The sequence below is a fragment of the Lagopus muta genome, chromosome 1, assembly GCF_023343835.1.
Source record: "Lagopus muta isolate bLagMut1 chromosome 1, bLagMut1 primary, whole genome shotgun sequence".
Lineage (NCBI taxonomy): Eukaryota > Metazoa > Chordata > Aves > Galliformes > Phasianidae > Lagopus > Lagopus muta.
This window is the reverse complement of record NC_064433.1, coordinates 111,256,804-111,280,368: the sequence shown is the minus strand read 5'-3', so window position 1 is coordinate 111,280,368 and position 23,565 is coordinate 111,256,804. Positions and strand designations below refer to the sequence as shown.

At 36.2% G+C, this 23,565-nt stretch overlaps 1 protein-coding gene across 2 annotated transcripts in view; it reads left to right on the top strand.

The window, feature by feature from the left end:
* Nucleotides 1–23,565, top strand: part of USP9X (ubiquitin specific peptidase 9 X-linked) — a 98,907-nt gene that overhangs the window by 29,566 nt on the left and 45,776 nt on the right. For both annotated transcript variants that reach the window (XM_048937615.1, XM_048937608.1), the window contains exons 5-14: nucleotides 3,849–3,961; nucleotides 4,706–4,924; nucleotides 6,014–6,129; nucleotides 6,383–6,634; nucleotides 6,711–6,849; nucleotides 8,064–8,216; nucleotides 13,345–13,449; nucleotides 13,805–14,011; nucleotides 14,852–14,988; nucleotides 19,512–19,645. In XM_048937615.1, the coding sequence (XP_048793572.1) occupies nucleotides 3,849–3,961; nucleotides 4,706–4,924; nucleotides 6,014–6,129; nucleotides 6,383–6,634; nucleotides 6,711–6,849; nucleotides 8,064–8,216; nucleotides 13,345–13,449; nucleotides 13,805–14,011; nucleotides 14,852–14,988; nucleotides 19,512–19,645 (1,575 nt within the window). The remainder of the gene's footprint in view (nucleotides 1–3,848; nucleotides 3,962–4,705; nucleotides 4,925–6,013; nucleotides 6,130–6,382; nucleotides 6,635–6,710; nucleotides 6,850–8,063; nucleotides 8,217–13,344; nucleotides 13,450–13,804; nucleotides 14,012–14,851; nucleotides 14,989–19,511; nucleotides 19,646–23,565) is intronic.

Genomic DNA, 23,565 nt, shown 5'->3' with positions numbered 1-23,565 from the left:
ACAAATCCTGCCTAGACTGTGACTTGCATTATTCCTGACAGATGTTTGTTTGTGGAAAAGTATCTTTTTGTGTCTTGGCATCAATGGGTTATTATTCATTAAGCGAGCCATAAGACTATCAAGTGATAGTCTGGAATAACTTCTTGAAAAATAGCACTGAACAAGAATGATGTTTATAGAATAATATATTATTACATAATTCTGGAACATTTGTTAACTGTTTTGGATGAAATTTGCTCCAGAAATAAATGTCATGGTTATTTGGATACTAGAAGTTTATAAGGGAAAAAAATTGTTCTTAGTTCTGTTGTTTTTGAACAGCTGAAATGTTCTCTGCTCTTTCTTCTAAAATTCCCTCAGTAGCTCTATATTGCTTTGTTCTTTATAGTGTTTATGTTCAGTTTTTAACATGCTGCTAAAGCTTTGCTGTGCCACACGTAGAAATGAGATACAAGGCAACTTTACATCTCAGAGGTTATTCAAACTGAAATAAAATGTCACCACACAGATTAAATCTTCAATCCCAAATCTTTGTTTCTGATGGATCACAAAGGCTTGTAAGAGAGGCAGGTCCTTAAAAGTATGTTAAATGGATGAACATCTGCATTTCTGTGGGACCACCCTTGAGTTCATTACTGAAACTATATTCTGCATTTTCTTAGAGTACTCTTGTGTTCCAAAACTTAGCCAGTTTTGTTGGGCTAGAACCAATGGAGCAAAATGATCAGCAGGTTCACTGTGATGCTCTGGTGTAAAAGGACTCAAGTATTCCTGCTGATTAAGAGCAGAAAGAGCAGCAAGAATCTGAGTGTGATGTGGATGCACTGCATCTGTGAACAAGTGTCTTTTCCTCAGAGCTCACTAGCTCCAGGTCACTGTTCTGCAAGGTCTGATGTATCCTTGTCAAGCCACTGAAAGGTTTGTGTGCTGCACTGTCTGAGACTCCAGGTCTAGGGGGAGCTTCAGGTTGCCATGGCAATGCATGGAGCCAACTTAGGTCTGAGGTTGCAGCTACAAAGTTATTTAGTTCAGTGTACTGGAGAGGAGCTGGGTGTCTGTGCGTGGGGTTTTGATGCTCCAACTTTTCCTCCTCCAGTTCCCCTAATTACAGCTTCCCTATAACTGTATGTTGCACATCGCCTTATAATACTTGCTTTTTTCTCTCTGCATCGTCTATTTCCACCACCTTTCTCTAAATACTTAGCTTGGTGCTGCGTGCTTGCACTTCTCAGCCATTTTCTTCCTTATCCTTCTCTGTCCCCAGAATTTGGAGAATGGGCAAAAAAGGCTGCTTGTGGTCTTACCTCAGAGTTAGGGATAATACTGAATCTGATTCAAACAGTAGATGACAAGTAACTAATGTAACTAGTGGTTCTTTTCTTGGTATCTTTGAATTGCTGATTGCTTCTTCTTCCACTCTACTCTGTCTGTAAGACTCCTGTTACCCTGATACTCCTGTCCTTGTAGACACCCAGCCCTGGTTCCTTCCATGAGTACCATATGTCATTTCAAGAGCTTGGAACACTGTAAAAGGAGGTAGAAGGTGACTATGTATCTAGAAGTCATACAAGTTCTGAGATTCTCCATCTTCCCTCTTTTTCCAAGTTCATTGAAACACAGAAAGGACAATACATTTTTGAAACATAATCTATTTTAGTGTTCTTTGAACCTGATTTGAAAAGTCTTGCTGATTGAAGCTGGCCCACTACTGTGGGAGGAGATGGTGCTTGAAAGAGAGATGTTAGTGCTGCACTTGTACTCAAGGGAGCATTAAATTGACTTGAGGGCATGCTTTAAATCTGTGTTCAAGAATTAAATTCATTGTTAGATTTGAACGGAACATTTCCTCTAGGTCACACTGAGTGAGTTGGATGCCTTCTCTTATCCTCTTCTTTGTCTAGGGTGAATTTGTAGTGTTTACACCCTTGAGTTTGTCAAGTTCTTTGTTTTGTTTCTTTGTTTGCAAATGCCAAAGTTTGAGGCAGTATCCATCTCTTGCGTTCTCTTTTTGTCATTTTGTTGTTGTGGTTTATGGCCTTTTATTGTTGCTCTTTATACTTCATAGTAGGGATATCAGCCATCCAGACTATGAGTTGCATAGGAAGTTAATGTGGAATTTTTGATACTTGGCTAACAGTGTGTGTCATGTACCTCTGGTAGTGATAAAAGAGAGTGCTGGCATAGGTCTCAACATGGCTCTCCAAAGATTCTTGCTTTACTCAAGCTGCTTGAGATCTGCACCCACCATAAACGTATAGGCTGACAAACACTGTTACAAGAGTTTGGAAAGTCTTTGTGGGATGTAATAACATGCAGCACAGAAGTTTCTCTTGAAAACATCTGTTGCACAGTTATTTGTGACCATGAACGACTTTTGATTTGATAAGCCAAATCAGTCCTTCGAAACTAGTAGAACTTTACTGTCAGGAAGTATTAAGAAGTTAAGGGTGGAGGAGGAGAAAAAGACAGCAATTCTTGTGAATCTGGGTGCTGTGGGTTTATTGAATGCTAAAATTACCTGATTGAACATTAAACTTGTTCTGTAGAGAAACTGTGAGCAGGTCAGTTTTCTTTAATTTGCCCAGAGGCTTTTCTTGTTTGCAGTGTGTATTCATGCGTATTGGATATGCTTTCCTGTTGACTGTTAGTCCTATTTTGTTTTTTGTAATTGAACTTTTAAAAGGGAGATACAGTTTTATATTGAGTTCTAAATAACTTAAGCATTTTAAATAACTAAAAGAAAAGTATGGAGGACTTGTACTTAATTTTAAATTTAGTGCATATTGGATTGAAAAGATTTATGGCAGTGTTGGCATCTTGTTATATTGGGTTCATCAAGTTATATTGGCAGCAGAACTACAGAAAACTGTACTTTAGTTGACAGTGGCAGAAGAAAAGATTAATGTTTAATTCTGCAGATCAGTTGCATCTGGGAAGTTGAGCAGATCTTACCCTTTCTCCTCTTTGCTCGCTGAATTTTACTGGTACATCAAGAACACAGAGGTCACACCTGGAGTACTGGGCCCTTCAGTACAAGAAAGACCTGGACGTACTGGAAAGACCTCAGTGGATGGCTACCAAGATAATAAAGGGACTGGAGCACCTCTCCCGCGAGGAGAGACTGAGAATTTGGGCTGTTTAGGCTGAAGGGAAGAAGGCTTGGAGAAATCTTTTCAATTCTTCAATTATTTGACCCTTTGTACAAAGGGAAAGTACAAAGAAGCTTGAGCCAGCTGCTTTTCCATGGTGTCTAGTGCCTGGACAAGAGGCACCACTAACTGGAACACAGGACACTCCATCTAAACACCAGGCAGGACTTCTGTGCGGATGACAGAGCACTGGCGCTGGGTGCCCAGAAAAGCTGTGGGGTCTCCTCACTGGAGGTCTTCAAAAGCTTGCTGAACATGGTCCTAGACACTGTTCTCTGTGTGTCCCCACTGGAGCAGGGATTGGGCCCTGTGACCTCCAGAACTTCCTACCAACCCCAGCCATGCTGTGATTCTGTGAAATGCATGTATTATGGAGGTGTAAAAAGCAAAGGCTGTTCTTACTTTTGCTATTATACCTCTGGTGTTACAAGCACAACAAGAACTATTGGTTTTAAAATAACTGAAAAACTAACTAGAGGAGTGAAGTTGTTGAAGTGTCTTTACTAGAATATTAATTTACCATATATTTTGTATGTTGTTTAGCTTCATACAAGGTGTCCCTTTAAAAAATAATTCTGAAACTTTGATCACCAAACCTTTGTCTAAATCACTACTTTCAGTATTTGTAAGCGCATGCTAATGACAGCTAATGAAATTACTTATATCGTAATTGTTTGTTTCTTTTTTATTTTAAAATAGGCCTTGATGTCAAAAGCGAAGCATGCCAGCGATTTTTTCGAGATGGGTTGACAATATCTTTCACAAAAATCCTTACTGATGAGGCAGTGAGTGGCTGGAAGTTTGAAATCCATGTAAGTCGATTTTTTTTGTTTGTTTTGAAAAGCAAGTGATTTTAAAACAAGAACGGAGGCTGCATTTGTGACGTTGAGGCGACAGCAGAGACTGAATGTCATTTTCAAAAATGAGCACAACAGAGAAATGGGAGAGTTCTTACATATGTGGCTTTTGGAGGGAAAATAATCTTTCGTCATATTATTGCCTCTGCTGTTTTTGGAAGGAAATAAAACAAGGGATGATGCTGGCAGAAACTGAACTTTGTATGTTCATGGGCTGTCTTTGGATGGATGTCTAGATACCTACTTATTTTTGTGTCCATGCTAGGATGAGAAGGCTTGCTTTTTTTAGTAAAAGCTTTTAGCTGCCTACTAAATTCTGGATATTTGTGGCAGCTATTTTAATATTCAAAGCTATCTCTTGGACAGCTGGTCATGTGCTGTATGAGAAACTGCAAAGATCTTGATAAGCAAATTAAAATCTGTGACAGAAATGGCTGAAAGAAGGAAAAGTTGCTAGTTTGTTGGTGATTCCTAAGTGTCTTAAATAACCAAAAATATTTTAGTCTTTTTTCTAAATTAATTTTTTGCTAAATTCAGATTAAGTTTGTTCAAAGCCTTTATTGGAAGAGGTACAGAGTTTTAAGAACAGTGTTGTAAAACTCTTAGGCAACTCTGAACCATTTGCAACTAGCTTACAGAGTTTATAGGTTGTATTAGAATAGTCACCTGCTGTGTTGGTGTGTTGTTTTTTCTTAATAGAGATGTATTATTAACAACACTCATCGACTAGTAGAACTCTGTGTGGCCAAGCTGTCCCAAGACTGGTTTCCCCTTCTTGAACTTCTTGCCATGGCCTTAAATCCTCACTGCAAATTCCATCTATACAATGGTACACGTCCCTCTGAAACAGTTCCTGCAGGAGTCCAGCTTGCTGAAGATGAACTTTATGCACGTCCTCCTGACCCACGCTCACCAAAGGTATGACAGCTTTTTCAGAACTGTTAAACTGAATATATTTATTTACCTAGTGTTACCTACCTGTCCAGTAGCCATAGAGAAGTGTTTCTGGGGGAGGCATGGTGGGAAGTACTTTGGTGGGGTTATATTTTTGTGTATCACCAAAAAAATTTTGCTGGTTTTGACCCCCGATAAGTCATTATTTGATGTACACTTGCCAATACAACTCTTTCAGTCATTGGTCCACCATTGAACTGTATTGTGTTTTTGTGATAAACTGGCATAACTTTTGCGGTGCTGTTCCTTCTGTGTTGTTAGGCTTGTTTCTATTTGCTGGGTGGTGGATGTAACTTCTCATTCCCTGTGATTTTTTTAGAAGCCATATTTTAAGAAGGGGGTTATGTAATAATAACGTAGGATTTTTTTTTAATAGATCCCAAGTATAGTTTTGTTGTGTTTTTTGTTGTTTTGTTTGTTTTTCTCAACAGACGATTCAGTTTAGTAACCTGTTTCAGGCCATGGGTCTGGATTTTTTAGAACTGTGTTTTAAGTGGCATTGGTACAAACTCAGGAGCTAACTAAATTGTATTTTGTTGCCTGCTTTCTTTCTTTTTTTTTTTTTTTTCCTTGTAGTACTGCTAGCTATTGATATGTGAGAGCAGAAGATAAAGAACTGTGTCCTTGGTCTTCATTGCGTTGCTGGGTCTTATAAATAAGAATGTTATTTGTGTTTTTGCTGTGTTTTTATGCAGCATTATCACATCTAGGACTGGAAAAGAATACCAAAATTGACCTATTTTCTGTAGAAATTTAGCAGCCAGACCTGAAATACAGACATGTTTATTCTTGGGTATTTGATAAGTTACCTTGAGTAACTAATATACAGCATTTGTACTTTTCTATGATAATGGGAAAGTTAGTATTTCTAAGTATTTCCTTCAAACTTAATATTTAAATTGTATTAACTAGTTCCTTGTCAATTCTGTTACCTTCTAGCAACTTACTGTGATAAGTCATTTTTTAAAGTAACATGATTATCAGTAGATACTTCAAAGAAATCCTACGTAGTTATTTATAAATGTCAGATAATCTTTGGTTATTATATTGCAGGGTTGGCTAGTAGATCTTATCAACAAATTTGGCACATTAAATGGATTTCAGATCTTGCATGATCGCTTCATGAGTGGATCAGCATTGAATGTTCAGATAATTGCAGCTCTCATCAAGTAAGTTTTTAAAGAATGTTTTACGTATTTGGGAAAGTTGAACTATGTTAAATAAAAATATGAAGTTAGCATAAAAATTAATGTTTCATTGAAGCACTCTCTTGCCTCATCTTATTTTTTAAATAGATCCCTTTAATTTCATGTGTTAGTAAGCAGACTTTAATTTCTAGAATTAATTGCTCCTTACTATCTTAATATTATACAACCATTAATTGTGGCATTTTGATTGATTTTTTTATTTCTTTCCTTTTAGGCCATTTGGACAATGTTACGAATTTCTAACATTGCATACAGTGAAGAAATACTTCCTTCCAATTATAGAAATGGTTCCACAATTTTTAGAAAATCTAACAGATGATGAACTGAAAAAAGAAGCAAAGAATGAAGCCAAAAATGATGCTCTATCAATGATAATCAAATCTCTAAAGAACTTAGCTTCAAGAGTTCCAGGACAAGAAGAAACTGTAAAAAACTTAGAAATATTTAGGTTAAAAATGATTCTTAGGTAAGATGCTACTCCTAATATGATATGCTGCTGTTGATATTTGTTTCACACTAACTACATTCAATTTGTCTTACAGGTTATTACAAATTTCTTCTTTCAATGGTAAAATGAATGCACTAAATGAAGTTAACAAAGTAATATCCAGTGTATCATATTATACTCACCGGCATGGTAATCCTGAAGAGGAAGAATGGCTTACAGCTGAAAGAATGGCAGTAAGTTCTCTTCCCCATAAATTATTGAGGAGACTTTCTTCCTCCTTATTGCTTTAACTGTAGAATGGGTCCTGCACACTGCTAATTTTGCTATGTAATAGTAAACATCATGGTAATAAGTCATTTAAGTGGTAGTCTTTCTGTTAAAAATTGCTGCATTTGTTCCAAAACTTGTGTTAAATATTTTCTGTGCTACAAAAATCCTGCATTAAAAAGAGATCCTTGAATAGCATGGTTTCTATATAGTGTTTAAAAAGAAAATGAAAAAACTGAATCACACCAGTTTCATCTTTTGAAACTTCAGTGACACCAGACCTAAAAATGGGTATTCATTAAATAAATGTTTGTTGAAATAAGAATGTAGTCCTGTTGTGCATCAAATAATTTTTTTCTAGTCAGAATTCTGAGTAATCATTCTGCATTTCATTTTTCAGAAGTTGAAATGTGTAAAAAATGTTGATTCATATTCTTTGATAAAGGAAACTCTAGACGTCCCCTTTTGTGATTGTTTAATATTCACATACTTCAGATATCCTTCTGCGCTTGTGTGTGCGTGTGGCTAACTAATAAAACGAGGGTGTATAAAGTTAAGAATTTAATTCTTCCTTTAAACTTTGTGGAACTTGAAGTTATTTTTTCACCAATGGTCAACATCGTAGCTAGTTACTGGCCTGTAATCTGCAGAAGAACTGCTGGCAAAAAAAGAAATTATTGCAAAATTTGACCTTTTCAATAAATAGAAGGAAATGCTTTTTTCACACATTCCTTGTAGTTAGTCATCTCAGACAAGGCCTTTGTTTTCAAGTAAAAATATCTAGATTTCAGGATTTTATGAGACTAGATTGAATGCTTTTCTTCTGTAGTCAAGGATACTGTATTTGATACAACACTTGTTTTCTGACATTAGAATGCTGCTTTACTTCAGTTGGTGTATGAAGCTATTTTCAGGCAATTACACCCACTGGGAAAAATGCATCTACTTAAATATTGCTTGAATATTTGCCTCTAATTCAATTATTATTAACACTGATTCTTTTTTTAAGAGAAAATTAGATATAAACACCTTCTTGACAGCATCTTCATAGCTTTTCCCAATTGGAACATTGTGTATAAAAACATTAATATGTAACAGATTGAACTTTTTCTTTTTAGCCTAAATATTATTAGTGGCACTTGAGTAATTTGAGATGACACTACTTTCTTTTTATAATCAGGAATGGATCCAGCAGAATAATATTTTATCAATTGTGTTGAGAGATAGTCTTCATCAACCTCAATATGTAGAGAAGTTAGAGAAGATTCTTCGTTTTGTCATCAAAGAAAAAGCCCTCACTTTGCAGGATCTTGACAACATTTGGGCTGCACAGGTAAAGTATTAAGCTGTAGTCCACTCTGGTGCAGGAGTAAACTTGTTCTGTGTCATGAACTGAAATGACTTGTGCTTCTTATGACTGGTATTAGACAAAACTTAAGAAAAATCTGCAATCAAATAGTGTTTGTTTCTGGGATTTTCTGTCTCAGATTCTATCTTCTCAAATGTGTTCAGTAAAGGAGATCAACTGTGCATGTTTGTAAAGTCTTCAAAGAGCTGTGTCCTCTATGAATCAGTTTTTATGGCTCAGGTCCACAAGTGCTGGTTACTTAAGAGCTACCTTTTAGAAGCACAGGATCGGGCAGTCCCACATGCTGTAAGTCAAGTAAGTGGGACAGAAGACCATCTTGGCAAACGGGACTCTACTTGGAATTCAAGCAGTTAAAGAAAATGTATGATCTCTCTAATCAATGTCAGGCCACACAGGAAGATTACAGGGCTGCAATTTATACTTGCAGGAAGAAAACAAAGGCCAAAGCTCAACCAGAGTTAAGTCTGGCTGGTGATGTTCTAGAGAGCAAGGAAAGCTTTTTAAATTGTGTTAATGGCAGAAGGAGGTTTAGGGAAAATGATTGTTTGTTACTGGATGATGCTGTTCTTCTGCATTTCTGCAGCCCCACTTGGAGTGTTTTTTGCAATTCTGAGCTCAATAGTTTAAAAAAAAAACAAAAAACAAAAAACAACAACAAAAAAAAACATTAAAATACTTAACTGTGTCCAGAGGAAGGCAACAAAGCTGATAAAACAGCTGGAAGGCATGTGTTATGAGAAGAAGCTAAGGGCACTGGACTTGTAAAGGCTCCGAGTTCTTCAGTGTTCTTTTCTGAGCAGGGCAAGTGGGGAGAGAGGTACTCATCTTTCCCTCATGTTATCTAGTGACAAGATGCTTGAGAGTGGCTCAAAGTTGCATCAGACTGGATGTTAGGAACAACTTCTTTTCCATGAGGGTGGTCAAACACTAGAACAGGCTTGCTGGAGATGTAGCTGATGACCTGTGCCTCTCATTGAGGCATTTGGATAATGCCGTAAATGATATGTTCTAATGTTTTTGGATGTGTTGGTTGTTTTTTTAAATGTTATTAAGTGTTTAGAAACCCTCAAGCTTGAGCAAAGTCTAAGTTATTGAAAAAAAAAATATGTGTGTGTGTGTGTGTATATATATATATAGATAAGGATTTAATGTTTTAAAATACATCAAGAGTGTGTTGTTCTGTAAATTCACCACAGTTGTACAGCTTTTTCCCTGTGAAGGGAACTGTTTAATAAGGCTTATAATAACAATTGTTCTAGATCTTGTTTAACAGCAAGTTCTTTGATCTGTGTTCTAATAATTGGGTTGTTCTGTTTGTGGGGGTTTTTTTGTTTTTTTTTTTGTTTTTTTGTTTTTTTGTTTTTTTTTCAATAATTGTAAATTTTGGAATATTTACTTGTTCACTTAAATGATCATTGAGGCTGGACTTCTTAGTTGTGTGTACTGCGTGAAGTTAGTTTACATAAAGGGCAGTTAAAAGGACAAAATGATAATTAAATGTTGAGTAGTCAGAAAATAAAGGGTAGTTTTAGGATAGCAATAAGCATCAGTGAATTTATTTGTGAACAAGGATATATTTATAGTAAAGCTCTAAATATAATTGTATAAGACCTAATATCAATTCTATAGGAAGGAAGGCTACATCCTGGTTTGAAGACAGAGGGCTAATACAGGAATTGAGTGATAGTATATCCCTTCTTTCCTTGTCTTCACGCTCTTCTGAACACTCTTCTCTTTGACTTAAATGAATTTGCCCAGGTGTCCGTGTTTTCGGGCATGTCATTTTCAGGTTACTTTTAAACTACTTGGTACTCCAGGTAACATAGTGAAGGGTTGATTTTTTTCAGATTTCTGGTGTTTCAGGCTGGATACCTGGGCTGAAGTCAATGGGATGAGGTTCAGCAAGACCAAATGCTGGGTCCTGCACAACCCCAGGCAATGCAACAGGCTTGAGGGAGAGTGGCTGGAAGACTGCATAGAGGAAATGGACCTGGGGGTATTGATTGATGCTTGGCTGAACATGAGCCAGCAGTGTGCCCAGGTGGCCAAGAAGGCCATGGCATCCTGATTTGCATCAGTAATGGTGTTGCCAGCAGGACCAGGGAAGGATTGTCCCCCTATGCTCAGCTCTGGTGAGGCCACACCTCAAGTACTGTGTCCAGTTTTCAGCCCCACACTGTAAGAAAGACATTGAGGCCCTGGAGCGGGTTCAAAGAAAGGCAACAAAGCTGGTGAGGGGTCTGGAGCACAGGGCTTATGAGGAGCAGCTGAAGGAGCTGGGAATGTTCAGTCTGGAGAAGAGGAGGCTCAGGGGTGACCTTACTGCTCTCTATAACTACCTGAAAGGAGGTTGTAGTGAGCTGGGGGTCATCCTCTTCTCTCATGTAACTGATGATAGGACCAGAGGGAATGGCTTCAAGCTGTGCCAGGGGAGATTTAGGCTGGATGTTAGGAAGTACTGCTTTTCTGAAAGTGGTCAGGCAGTGGAATGGACTGCCCAGGGAGGTGGTGGAGTCACCAGCCTTGGAGGCGTTCAAGGAATATTTGGACATTGTGTTGAAGGACATAGTTTAGTGGAAGCTATTGGTGATCGGTGGATGGTTGGACTGGGTGATCCTGTGGGTCTTTTCCAACCTTGGTGATTCTATGATTCTATAGTAACTGCACAGGCAAGGAGATCTTCCCCCCCCCCCCCCCCCCCAGTTATCCCCAAATGTCATTCAGGAAATTAAAAAATGTAGCTTAGAGTAGTACGTGGATCACTTGAATGAAGGTCTATGACCATACTATTTGCTTTTGCTTGTGGTCTGTAGAAGTTTCCAAACTATCTTGGCAGAAGGAAAGACTTAAAAAAGTAATTATACTACTAGTAGACTTGTATTAGCTTTATTAGAGCCTCACCTGCTATAGGAAAAAGTAACTGAAATTTGGAAAAAATTTTCCAAGCAGTTAAATATTATTGCTTAGTTCCCCTGAAATTTGGGATGTATGGATAAGCTAGTTTAAGCCATGCTTACGTTGTTCCAGAAGAGTGTGAGCATGTTTTGCAACCCTTGAAAGATAGGGGAAGTACACTCCAGCAGTTGCAAAATAAGTTCAGGAATAAATCTTTCATGCCCTCAAATACTTGGCTTGCTCTGCTCATTCCTTTTTTGCTTTCTGTTAGATAGTTGCCACGGTGCACTTGCAGGTTTGTCTAGCTTTTTTTTTTTTTTTTCCCATTGAAATTTGGATTCAGTAGGCCTTATTCAGGTAGATGTTTTCACCGTGGCTTTGCACATGGAATTAAATCAGATAAAGGGGTAAGAATAAATCTGCTAATATGGAATGATTTTTTCCATCTTCATTACTGTACATGTTTATAAGTTCTTATTTAATAAGTGCTTCTCAGAGCAGGTGGAGCACGAAAGTCAGTAGTGAGGAGTTGATTTACTTGGTAGCTTTATATAACAGGCAGGCTATTTTAACTCTGACTCAGTGCAGTACTGATGTGGTTCTGCTTTCAGACTGGAGCCATTATGTTTTTGCCTAGGTTTAGAGGTTGAGCAGGTACAAATATACAATTAATGATATAGAAGTGCTCTGAGAATCTCAGCATACAATAAGAATTAAAAAAGAAAAAGTTCATGAGAAGTAACAAAAGCATGCTACTTCTGGCTTTAGAAGGCAGCATAAGTTTTACTGATGTTTTCCATTGTCTTAAAAAATCAGCACTCAAAATCAAAGTATATTGGATTTGAAGAATAATGATGTATCTAAAGGCAGGCATGAAGTTGCAGCCCCTGCAAGAATCCATCCAGTTGGATGAGGAATAAAAGTTTCATTACTGATACTCCAAAGTATTTAACTAGAACTTTAGGCTTCCCTGTTTCCATACAGCAAGTTCACAGGGTCACACTCTGGATTCCTTATCTCCTCCTGTGTTATACAGCTCAGTGATACTTCTTTCATATGTCAATCTAGAGATGCTCTTCCAGTTTTGTATGCTGTTCATTTTTCTTTCTATCCACAAAGTAGCCTGATGAAAGAGGGGAAAAAAAAAAAGTAGATGATCTCAAAATTGAGTGCTGCAAATGGTTTAGTAATTCCCTTTCTCCTAATCTGACACGGAAATAAATGTTACAGCTTTTTTTGGTAAATGTAGGGCACACAATTAAGATTTCTAAGACACAGCATATTAGTTTATTTTCTGCTGTTTTTAAGTGAACCACTGATGCGAGCTTTAAGTGATTTTCAAAACTGCTTATGCATCCATTTTTAATATTGTACTGGATTAATTGCATCAGAGGGTTGTTTTTTTCTATGTATGTTTTTAATTTTTATTCTCCGCTTCGAGGAAGATTTTCTACAATAAATCAGCTATTGATTCACACAGTCTGAAGTTGTTCTTCATGAGTGCAGATCCAAAGTATGGAATGCATTTATCCTACTGGGAATTGAAGGAAAACTAACACAGTGTTAAAAGTCAGCCATTTTTTTCTTCCTCCTTAAATGTCAAAATGATGATAAACAAACTGATTAAAAATGCTACCAAGTATATAACTCAACACCTTGACAGTTGTAGTAGTTCAGTTGCTATATTTTATAAAGTTATAAGGTTCTGCTTCGTTTCAAAATGCTATCTTCTAACAAGTTGTTAATGAAACTGCTAGCACAAAGGAAATATTTCAGAAATACTAAAAATTGTTTTACAGCTTAAATTCAGTGAAATACATTAAAGCAGGTTTTGAATACTTAAGAAAAAAACTGTGTTAAAATGTTTATTTGTAAATTAAAATACATTTACAAACTTTCTTGTACTATCCTGTCATGATATAAAAATGAATGCTGCGATGGTGCAGTATTCCTCTTACAAAGTAAATATGCATTTGCACTGTGTGCACTTGAATACTTACATACCAAATAAATCCAAATACTGTGATTTCCAGTGAAGTCAGTACCAGTTTGCCCACAACACTGGACGTTCTTGCTAGCCACTACAGATGGCCTTCTTGTAAAAACAATAGAGGATATGTTAGTACTTAATAAGAGAATGTCTTAGTACTTTAATATTAATTGTTACAGATATTGATCGATTTTGTTGTCTTAACAGGCAGGAAAACATGAAGCCATTGTAAAGAATGTACATGACCTCCTTGCAAAATTAGCTTGGGATTTCTCTCCTGAACAGCTTGATCACTTGTTCGATTGTTTTAAGGTAACTCTGCATGTTTTGGTTATATTCAGGAAATGGGTTGCACTTCCAAGAAGTAGCTATGTCCAGTCTGTTTTGCCTACTAATGAACTAGTTAGTGGTGTATTGTTAAGTTTTACAGGCGTATCTGTGATGTTTATTTAAAGATCCTTAAAGTCTCAAAGTTGAGTACAACTTATCTGTAAGTGCTAGAACTGCTCAATTTTGACTTACACATTGCAATTATTTTTAACGAAAGAAATATGACAGCTGTTTATATAGTTGCATCTTTTTCTTTTCTGCTTCATATTTACAGTTCAGGTTATAATGTATGAAATTAAAAAGCGCAGTTTTCGTATTGAGTAAAATCTTTCTTTAGGCAAGTTGGACAAATGCAAGCAAAAAACAGCGTGAGAAGCTACTCGAGTTAATCCGTCGTCTCGCAGAAGATGACAAGGACGGCGTGATGGCACACAAAGTGCTGAACCTTCTGTGGAATTTGGCTCACAGTGATGACGTACCAGTTGATATCATGGACCAGGCTCTTAGTGCCCATATTAAAATCTTAGATTACAGCTGTTCACAGGTGGGTAATCTGGTATGATTTTTGTTGCAAAATCATTAACTAACAGTTTCATTTTACCCCCTGTGGAAAGTTTGTGGTATTTGATAATTTAATAAAAGAGTTCTTTATAATGAAATGAAAGAATGAATATTCAGGCATTTCTTAAAATGTGACAATGTATTTTAAATAGCACACTTGTGGCTTTAATTGGAGAGTGAAATAGAGATTTTCCTGTCTTGTGTGCAACTACTAAAGCAATTGGCAATATACTATAATAACCATATGTGAATTGCCAAGAACCCAATCAAAGTAAGTAGGAGAAGCATCTCTCCATCTTCTGAATTAGAGAAGGAGATGTCTTCTATCTTTGCTATTCCCCAAACTTTTATGCTAATTTGTCTTTTCAATAAGTCCTTACATGCCTTAGTTAATACCAGAAAAGGCCTAGCAACAGACACTGAAAACTACTACTGTCTTTTTTTTTTTTTTTAACAGCCACTGACATGTTTTTTTCTTAGTTAAGAAACTGCTCCTTATTGTTTCTTGGTATTTTGTAGCAATTTAGTCTGACCACTGAGTAGAAATAAGTGAAAGAAGAAGAAAAATTAATTTAAGACCACTGATCCTATCTGGCTATACTTAAATATAAGTGCTTGAGTGGATATAGCAGGCAGAGATACTGTATCATGGTAGTATCTTCCTAGTATGCAGTCCTCTTTGGTTTATCTTACAAATGTATGCTTCAGAGCTCAGTTGAATGTAGTATTGCATAGCTGTGCATATTTTGTGTTAGAAGCAGGTAAGTAGGGGGATGATTATGGTTTTTGAGATGCACTTAATTGCAAACACTTGTTCTTTAAGGATCGAGATACACAAAAGATCCAGTGGATAGATCGTTTTATAGAAGAGCTTCGCACAAATGACAAATGGGTCATTCCTGCACTGAAACAGATTAGAGAAATTTGCAGTTTGTTTGGTGAAGCACCACAAAACTTGAGGTAAGAATGAAATGCAAGTACAGAACTGTCTCTTCAGCAGTGCATGGTGACAGGACAAGGAGAAACATCCACAAATTGAAGCATAAGAAGTTCCACCCAAATGTGTGTAAGAACTTCTTCACAGTAAGGGTGATGGAGCAGTGGAACAGGCTGCCCAAAGCAGTTGTGGAGTCTCCTTCTCTGGAGATATTCAAGACCCACCTGGATGCCTACCTGTGTAACCTGTTCTAGGGAGCCTGCATTGGCAGGGGGAGCTGGGCTACATGATCTCTAGTTGTCTCTTCCAGCCCCTACAGTTCTGTAATTCTGTGTTCCTTGTAAGTTGATAAGGTAAGGATGATCAATTCTTTACAGGCTTTTTTTTTTCTTTATGGGGGTAGGGAGAACTTGAGATAAATCATTTGTATTTGAAGATGCTTTTGGGTTTATTTTAATGTATATATAGACAGCATTCAAACACACAGTGTTTAGTGAGAAAGGTAGCATTTTTTTCTCAAACACGCTTTTATTCATTTTTAGAATGGTAGATGTGTTGTTTATGGACTTCTATGCCTAACAGTGAAATTAGTACACGGTGTATAAAGAATAAACATTATTTTGTGTGTAAGTTTAAAAAAAAAAAAGTTTGGACTTGATAATATGTAGGAGCTGGGTTTCATTACACTTTATTCTCTCTCACCACTGAAACTGAGATTTTTTTTTATAGCCACATGAGTCAATAATGTTAATTAATTCTTTTGTTTTAATTTTTTGTAAGCAGGTAAATTATTCAAGACAGTATTATTGTCTGCTTACAAGAAAGACCAAGGAAGAAAAAAAACCCCAAACCTTCAATTTAGCCAGCACTACTTTTTACTGATACTAACTTAAAGGACCTGTGATAACATTGCTTTTCTAGCTATTAAAGGCTTCTTTATTAATTTAGTTTACAATATTTCTTGCTTTCATGATACTCTAATCCTTTACAGCTTTTCATTAACGATCATTTGAATTTTTACTAGCAAGGTCACAAAATTACCAACTTACTAGGATGTAAGTCAGCTTTTTTGTGTCTTAGAGTCCTTAAACTGTTACGTTCTTGAAGATCTAGGGGAATTGTAGCTATCTGGTTACTTGTGGTACCTGTTCAAGTGAGGCAGTTCTTGGTGCGATGCTGTAACAAAGAAGCTTTGCTTTAATTTACTGAAGTAGAGCTCATTCAAAGCACCAATTGAGTTTCTGCTCCAAATTAATCTTGGGAAGAACCTAACTTCTCTTTTTACTGTAAAAATTCAGGCTCCTTGTAGGTCAAGCAGTTAGATTACTGTCCATTTGTGAGATCATGTGACCATTTGTCACGTTTCAAGGAAACCTTCACAAAGTAAAATATCAGTCTTATGCAGAATTTGAAAATATGTGGTTGGAAAACAAACTTTGAAATAAAGGTTTTTTAATCGAGGGACATATTTCTCTTCTTGTGAAGAAGCCCTTATTAGCAAGATACATTTGAGGGAATTCTTTAGTCAGATGTTACTGCAATGGTGACTCAGACAATATAGTGAGTGAAAACATGTTTTTGAAGTAATTAATGACTTTCCAGTCCTCTGAACTTTCTGATAGCTCTTAACATTGATACTGTTTGGAAATTCTAATGCATGGAGTCTAGTATTTAGCAGCTTAGAGCTTTAATTTCTATCATCCTTTTAGAATTTGGGTTGAAAATAATTGTCACAAACATGTTTCAGTCTGTCTCAGAATCATTTAACTGAGCTTTCTGCATGCGATGTTCATTCTGTTATCCATGTACTACTCTTCAATTTATTGACTAGTAGAAAGTCACTCCAAAACAACTAAGGCTGCAGATGGTTTGCATAGATAAGTATAAGTTACCTTATGCCATTGGTATTGTAGAGATTCTTTTAGGGATCATTGAAGTGCTGCTGGTAAATTTTGAAGTTGAGCAAAGCGACAAACTGGTTATACAGTTACTTTGGCAACATTTACATTCCAAAAACACACGGCATTTCTTTGTGGAGTTTAGCTTAAGTAGAATTGCTGTAACATTAGAAAGTAATTATTGCATTGGTGGTAGGATACCTTTTACTATTAAGGAATAGTCAACTTCGTTACTCAGCAGACTGATTTTCAGTGTGTAAACAGTTGTCATATTTTTCTGTGTTGGGTGATGGGGAATGTCTCTTGTAAACCAGTCTTAGTTTGACCTGGATCTGTCCTAGCAATATGAGATTAGTCTCCAAAATTTACTTGTTGAGAAGAATAAACTGAATATCGGTAGGACCTTGTGCAAGAGTTAAGGAGTTTTGTGGCTGCATTAGGGCAGCAGTCAATTTGGTCTCAAGTTTTGTGTTTTTTTTTTTTAACCCAAAAGTAGAATTTGCTGTTTTCAGCCTGTTATTTACACTTCTAATATCTGTTTTTAATGTTTGGTCGTGTGTATTGGTCTAATAGAAGATCCATCAACTTTGAAAACTGAGTTATGTGCAGTATTACATTAAGCAAGTTATACGTGCAGATAAATAATCTTACTGTTTTAAAATAAATCCATTTAAATTAAGTATTTGGGACTTAGTCACTCTGTGAATAGTTGTGAATAGTTTTCTAGCAAATAAAGATGCAGTTTAGTTATTGTATGCTCTTATTAGCATTTCCAAAATATTTTGGCATCCATTTCAAAATGAATATTTTTTCTTGCTATACATTCTCTTTTAATACCCACTGAAGAGAACAGCAGTGAGAAGATGACAGTTTTGTTGTTAACATCAATTTTTCAATGCCCATCAACTTAATAGTAAAGTGGTATGTCACACAGAAGTGTCATCAATTAGCCCAACCTTAGATGCTTAATAGTAATTAATAATTCTTAATAATTCTGTAGTTTCATGTGAGTTTGTTTTAATTGTAGAAAGCAAGCTTGAAAAATCTTGTCAGATTAGCTTTTTTTCACGTTGCCTTGGATTCTGTCCTAGCAGATGGCTAAATTAGCAGTATACGTGTTCCTCACAAATACTGTGCAACCACTCGTAGCTCATAACTCTAGTTATTATAATTAAACTTTTTGAACTGGTTGCTAAACAAAGTGAATCAATGTATCCAAATTTATTATTTGTGCATGTGATTGAGGGGAGCGAGGAGAAGCGAAAAATACATCTTGGAAGATCTACTTATCTTTTGCAGATCATGCTTTCCTATGGCTGTGTTTAATATTGGTACAAATGCATATTATTTTGAGTACATGAGTATATATGCCAGTAGCTTGATTCAGCAAAATATTCACTTGTTTGTGCTTTTTCCTTTGGTTTCATCATATGTATTTCCCAAAGTATCAGAGTTCTTTTTTTAATGTTGCCCTTTGTAAATGCATCTTCGTGTCTAGAGCTGACCTCCCAGGTAGCCGCTGAAACAGGCATCCAGTTTTCTGCTAGTTTTACTGCTAGTTTATGCTGAGCAAAGGGAGTTGACAGAGCTGGAATGAAGTATAACTGGAAGCTTCTCGCAGAGAAAACAAAGGATATTCTTTCTGTGTATATGAAGTTCTTTATATTTTCTGCCTTTGTGCTTTCATTTCACTTAAGCTTTTTAACACAATTTCTATTTGTTGCCTTTTTCAAAGTATTCTGGAAAACTCTGCATGTTATACAACTTAATCTTTTGATGACTTCTCTGCTTCGCGTGCCAAATTCTCTTGGTAGCAGATAATATAGCTGGATATCTGCTAATTGCTTCTGTCTTTTAAACCCAGATTGACAGTGCTCTTTGGTCTGATGAATCAATTTAGCTGTTGTTGCATCTACAGTGAAATGTGTTTTTCAGATGCATAATCAGTAGCAGCTGGGACTGGAATCTCTTGCCTTCCCTACTGTTCTCAAAAGATGTGTGATAACTGTAGAGTGTTGTAGGTATTGTGGTATGTAGACTTAAGTATCCAAAGAAGGTGTTAGTTCTACCAGTAATTTAGTCAGCTAATTCTGGAGTCTACTTTAAATGCTGAAGGAAAGAAGAATAGTTCTGAAACCTTGTTTAACTTCTTCTTGGATAGCTTATGGGGTCAGCAGAAAAGCAGTACAACAAATAGCTGCTTTTTTTCCCTCTCTCTCTCTCGGGAGAACTGTGCAAATTGGTGTTAGTCATGCAGATGATACTGAGTGCCCTGGAGGAGCTAAGGTTCTAGGGTTATTCTGCAGGGGTGATTAGTCCCATGCTCTAGAATTTGATAGTGTTCATAGCATGTGGTTTTGGACTCTAAAACTGCATCGTATTTATCTGCTCAGATGCTTTGATATTTTTTATACATACTGCAGCTGTGCCATCCTTGTTAAGTAACTACTGTTAATAACTGCTAAAACTACTATTGTTTTCAGAAGAGGAAAAAAGAATACTGTCAAAGAATTAATACTCTGTATGTTGTAGATACTTTATCAGAACTTGAAACTTGCATTAAAGGCATGGATTTCCTGAATACATTTATGAACTGTTACATCCAAATCCTCTGTGCTTTTCTGACAACGTTTGTATTTTAATTTCAGTCAAACACAGCGAAGTCCCCATGTGTTTTACCGACATGACTTAATCAATCAACTTCAGCACAATCATGCCCTAGTGACATTAGTTGCGGAAAATCTGTCTGCCTATATGGAAAGCATGAGGCAGTATGCTAAAGGTAAGTTTTAAATAAAAAATTAGCCTCATAAAATAGTGTGTGAGAGCTCCAGTTGAAAATGAAGTTGAAAGCAGATTCTCCTCATGAAGTAACTGTCGTTGTTCATTTGTTTATTTTAGAACGTTTGTGAGTTTGATGGCCTTTGGGATGTTGTCAGACTGGTCAAGAAAAACTTGAAACTGTTTTTATTCATGATCCCAATTATCAGGAAGTGACTGTCCTTGTTTATCTGTGGACTGGTAATCTTGCCCTACTTAGGCTAGAGTGGTTATTTTTGTGGAAAGTCCTAATAATAATCTTGGATTTTCTTCCACATCTGTTTTGCGTTTTTTAGAATCCTTTGAGAAGTTCTTTAATCACTTCTGTTGTTTGTTTTGTTTTTCTTTAACCATGCAGTTCAATTTCTGTTTAGTTCTCTCTGTATTTGTTAACAGCAATACTTTGGCAGCACACTGTTGCAAGTATTTCAGCGTAGACTCAACCCTGCGCTATTTTACCCTCTTAACCTTGAAGGAAGCTAGCTTTCTAGCTACTGAAGTAGAGAAATGAGAATGTTGGATATGGACCTTCCCTTTGATACTTTACTGCAGTACTCTATATTAAACAAAGCCAATGAAATAGAGAAGGAAATTTCACTCTTTCACTGACGGAAACTAGGGACCATTCTACTCTGGAATAGAGTGCTACCAGGCTTTCACTTGCATCTCAAAAGTGACACAGTATATTCTGTAGGAATTTAGTGCTGATCAGAGAAGACAGGGTATGTGCATACTGCAATGTATATTTGTGTGTGGGTATCTTTTCCTATGCCTACATCCCTTTAGTTCTGCAATTGATTAGTTTTGGAGTACCCAATATAAATAGCTAAGATAAGTCTCTGAAGACTTGTCTTAATAGTGGTGCAGTGTGAAGAAGACAGCTTCAGCTTGGTACGGGTCGATGAAAACATTTAAGCCAAATCTGTGTGCCGCAGTAGCAATGTTTTACTGTTCAGTGAGGGAGAGTTTACCCTAACCGGAGTTACTTTGTTAATGATAACATTGTTCTAGTTAGTATTAAAATGTTACTGAGTGCTTTATTCTCTTCTCAAGCAACAGTGTCTTAAGCTTAATCTTGGCTGAGAAGGTGGAATACAATATATGTTATTCTGTATAACTACTGTAAACTGTTAAGGTATGCAAAAGTGATGTAAAAACAGTTATATTTATAATGAGTTTCTGTCTCTTAACTATGTGGATAACTCAATTTTCTTTGGCTTTGGCCAGCGATGAAAATCTAGGGTTCAACCTTAGAGTTATGAAGGAAATGTAATCAACAACTATATTCCAGTGCAATTTTGTGTTTGTCCAAAAATAGCCTACACATGTTATTCAAAAATGAACTGTCATCCATTAACTTCAATTTTTAACTCTGAAATGAAAAGGTCATTTTTGACAACATTTACCTATCAAATGGTCAACGACTTTGGCAGAAAATTTAAGCTAGTATTTTGCAGTCTTTTTTTCTTCGGCCAAACAGCACATCCCATTTTCCTGCTCCACCCACCTCATTCTTCGCACACGCTGTGACTCTTAATGAAGTAGTAATTTAATTATCTCTAGCACAGCAGGAATTAAAAACGTGTGGAGTATAACTGGTATGTACTCAAAAAGCAATTAAATTGAGATGAAGCTGCTGCAGAACTTCTTCCCATTTGCAACAAAGTGCAAAAACAGAGGAACAGTAATATTTTTTTTTTCTTTTTTCCTGTAAGCTATGAATGCCTCATCCTCAGAGGGAGATGTTCAAGGCTAGACTGGACAGGGCTTTGGGCAGCCTGATCTAGTGAGAGCTGTTCCCTGCCTGTGGCAGCATGGTTGGAACTAGATTATCTTTAAGGTCCCTTCCAGCTCAGGCTGTTCTGTGATTCTTTTTCTGCTGTCTTTATACTGAACTTGCTCCTTCCCCCAACTCTGAAGAGTTGGGGAGAAGTTGACAGTCCTCTGTGAGCTAAGGTGACTGGTATTATATTATTATCCTGAAAAAGGGCATTGTTATGTTGTTTTTTTTAAGTAACCATATGTTATATCATTAATTTTATGTGTCTCTGCTTATTCTATCTCTTCTTAATGTAGACACTTTCAGTTTTCTTTTGCGCTGGTTAATATTATCTTGGTGACAAACAATGCTGTTCAGACGCTGAGTTGATATATGAATGATAGAAGATCTTAATTCTAAATACTTGAAATTTGTTTGTCATAAACTTTGCGAACACCAGACTTGACATAATTTAATTTATTTCAATAGATTAGATTTTCTCCATTTATACTTCTTTGAGTTTCTTGATTGCCCTCCTTTTCCTGCTCACCTTTTTTCTAGGTCATGTTTCAGTCTGTTGAACTCTAAGCATTGTATAGAAGCATAAGATGTGAAACTTGCCACCTCCGTTTTTTTTTCTCAATTTCTTCTGCTTTTTGCTCAGTGATGAGTTACATCTTAGCTCACAGTTCCATCTTGACTATTTATTAAAGACCTTCTCAAAAGTTGGATGAATTGCCAATTCTTCATCTTGTTTTCTAAAAAAAAAAAAATTGAAAAAACAAAATCCAGCTGTGTGAATGAAACGTAATTATTTATATAAATTTTACTATGTGATCATCCATATGTGTTTGTGCCTAATTATATTTAAATTTTCAAACATTTTTTTTGATCTGTAGTTTTACTGGTTGTTCCTTTGCTCTTCTATGTGGAGAAAATTTGTAAGGAGATTGTGATTGGACTCCCTGTGAGGTGTGTGGTGTAGGAAGCAAATTGAGAGAGAAGCTGAGAGTGGAGGATAGTTGTAGAGACTGAATTTTTTTTTTGTAGTTCAGCATTTTTCAATATTCTTAAGCACTTGCACATTGACTTGGGGCAATCTTTAATACTTGAATTCTTCAATCCCTGCCACACTTGGCACTTTTCTGTGAATTAACCTACGTTCATCAGGGGAAAAAAAAAAAGCCCAGACATTCATTCTCCCCTCCAATAGGAATAGTTTAGCTGGCACTTCAGGTAATTTTAATTTCTCTGCAACTTCCATAGTTGTTCTTTAATTTCTTAATTGCCTTAATTATTTCTTTTTTCTAATGAATATTTTTTATTTGCTAGTTTTATATGCTTTATTTTGTTGTGTTTTTTCACGGTTTCTGTAATTACTCATTTACGCTCACTTCATTAGGGTTTTGAAGGTGGACGTAATGTTTTCACATTTTTAGTCATTATCACTTAAGTACTGGAAATCTTCTGATTTCCTTTTTTCATTTTTAATGTACCTTTTGTATATTGTATGTAGTGTTGTATTTATGACAGTTACTTTCTGTTTATTTTGAAACACATATGATGCACTTCAGATGTTAGACTTGGTGTCTTTTTGTTTTTATATATAACAAAGTGCTTCCTGTTCTGAAGGATTTAAAAATGTACAGAAGTCCATTGATATCTAATTTACGAGTAGCAATTATTATCTGAGCTGCTGAACAGAAGGAATATTTTTTTCTGAATTTGAATTGGTGTAATGTATCTAAGTTCTACTTCTGAAGGTAACGTCTGTATGCAGTAGTATTTCAACAGTAAATCTCAATCAGGGTACTCATGTTTGGAAATATAACTGGCTCCTTGATGTAGCTGTCCTCTTCAGTTTGTATGAGGAATTAAAGAACGTGATTATATTAACAAGTAGAGAGATACCTAGCCTTCAGCTCCCATAAAGGAAAAAATCAAAACACGGACTTGTTTGTATGAAGCAAACAGCTGTTTGCTAAACATTACTCTGAGATTTGACAAATTGCAGATAAAAAGTTTTATGTATTATTTCACATTGTGCAGCTTCTGTTTTCAATTTGTCAGTATCCACAGGGATCTGTTTTTATCCTTGCAAGCTTTATAGTAAGTAAACATCA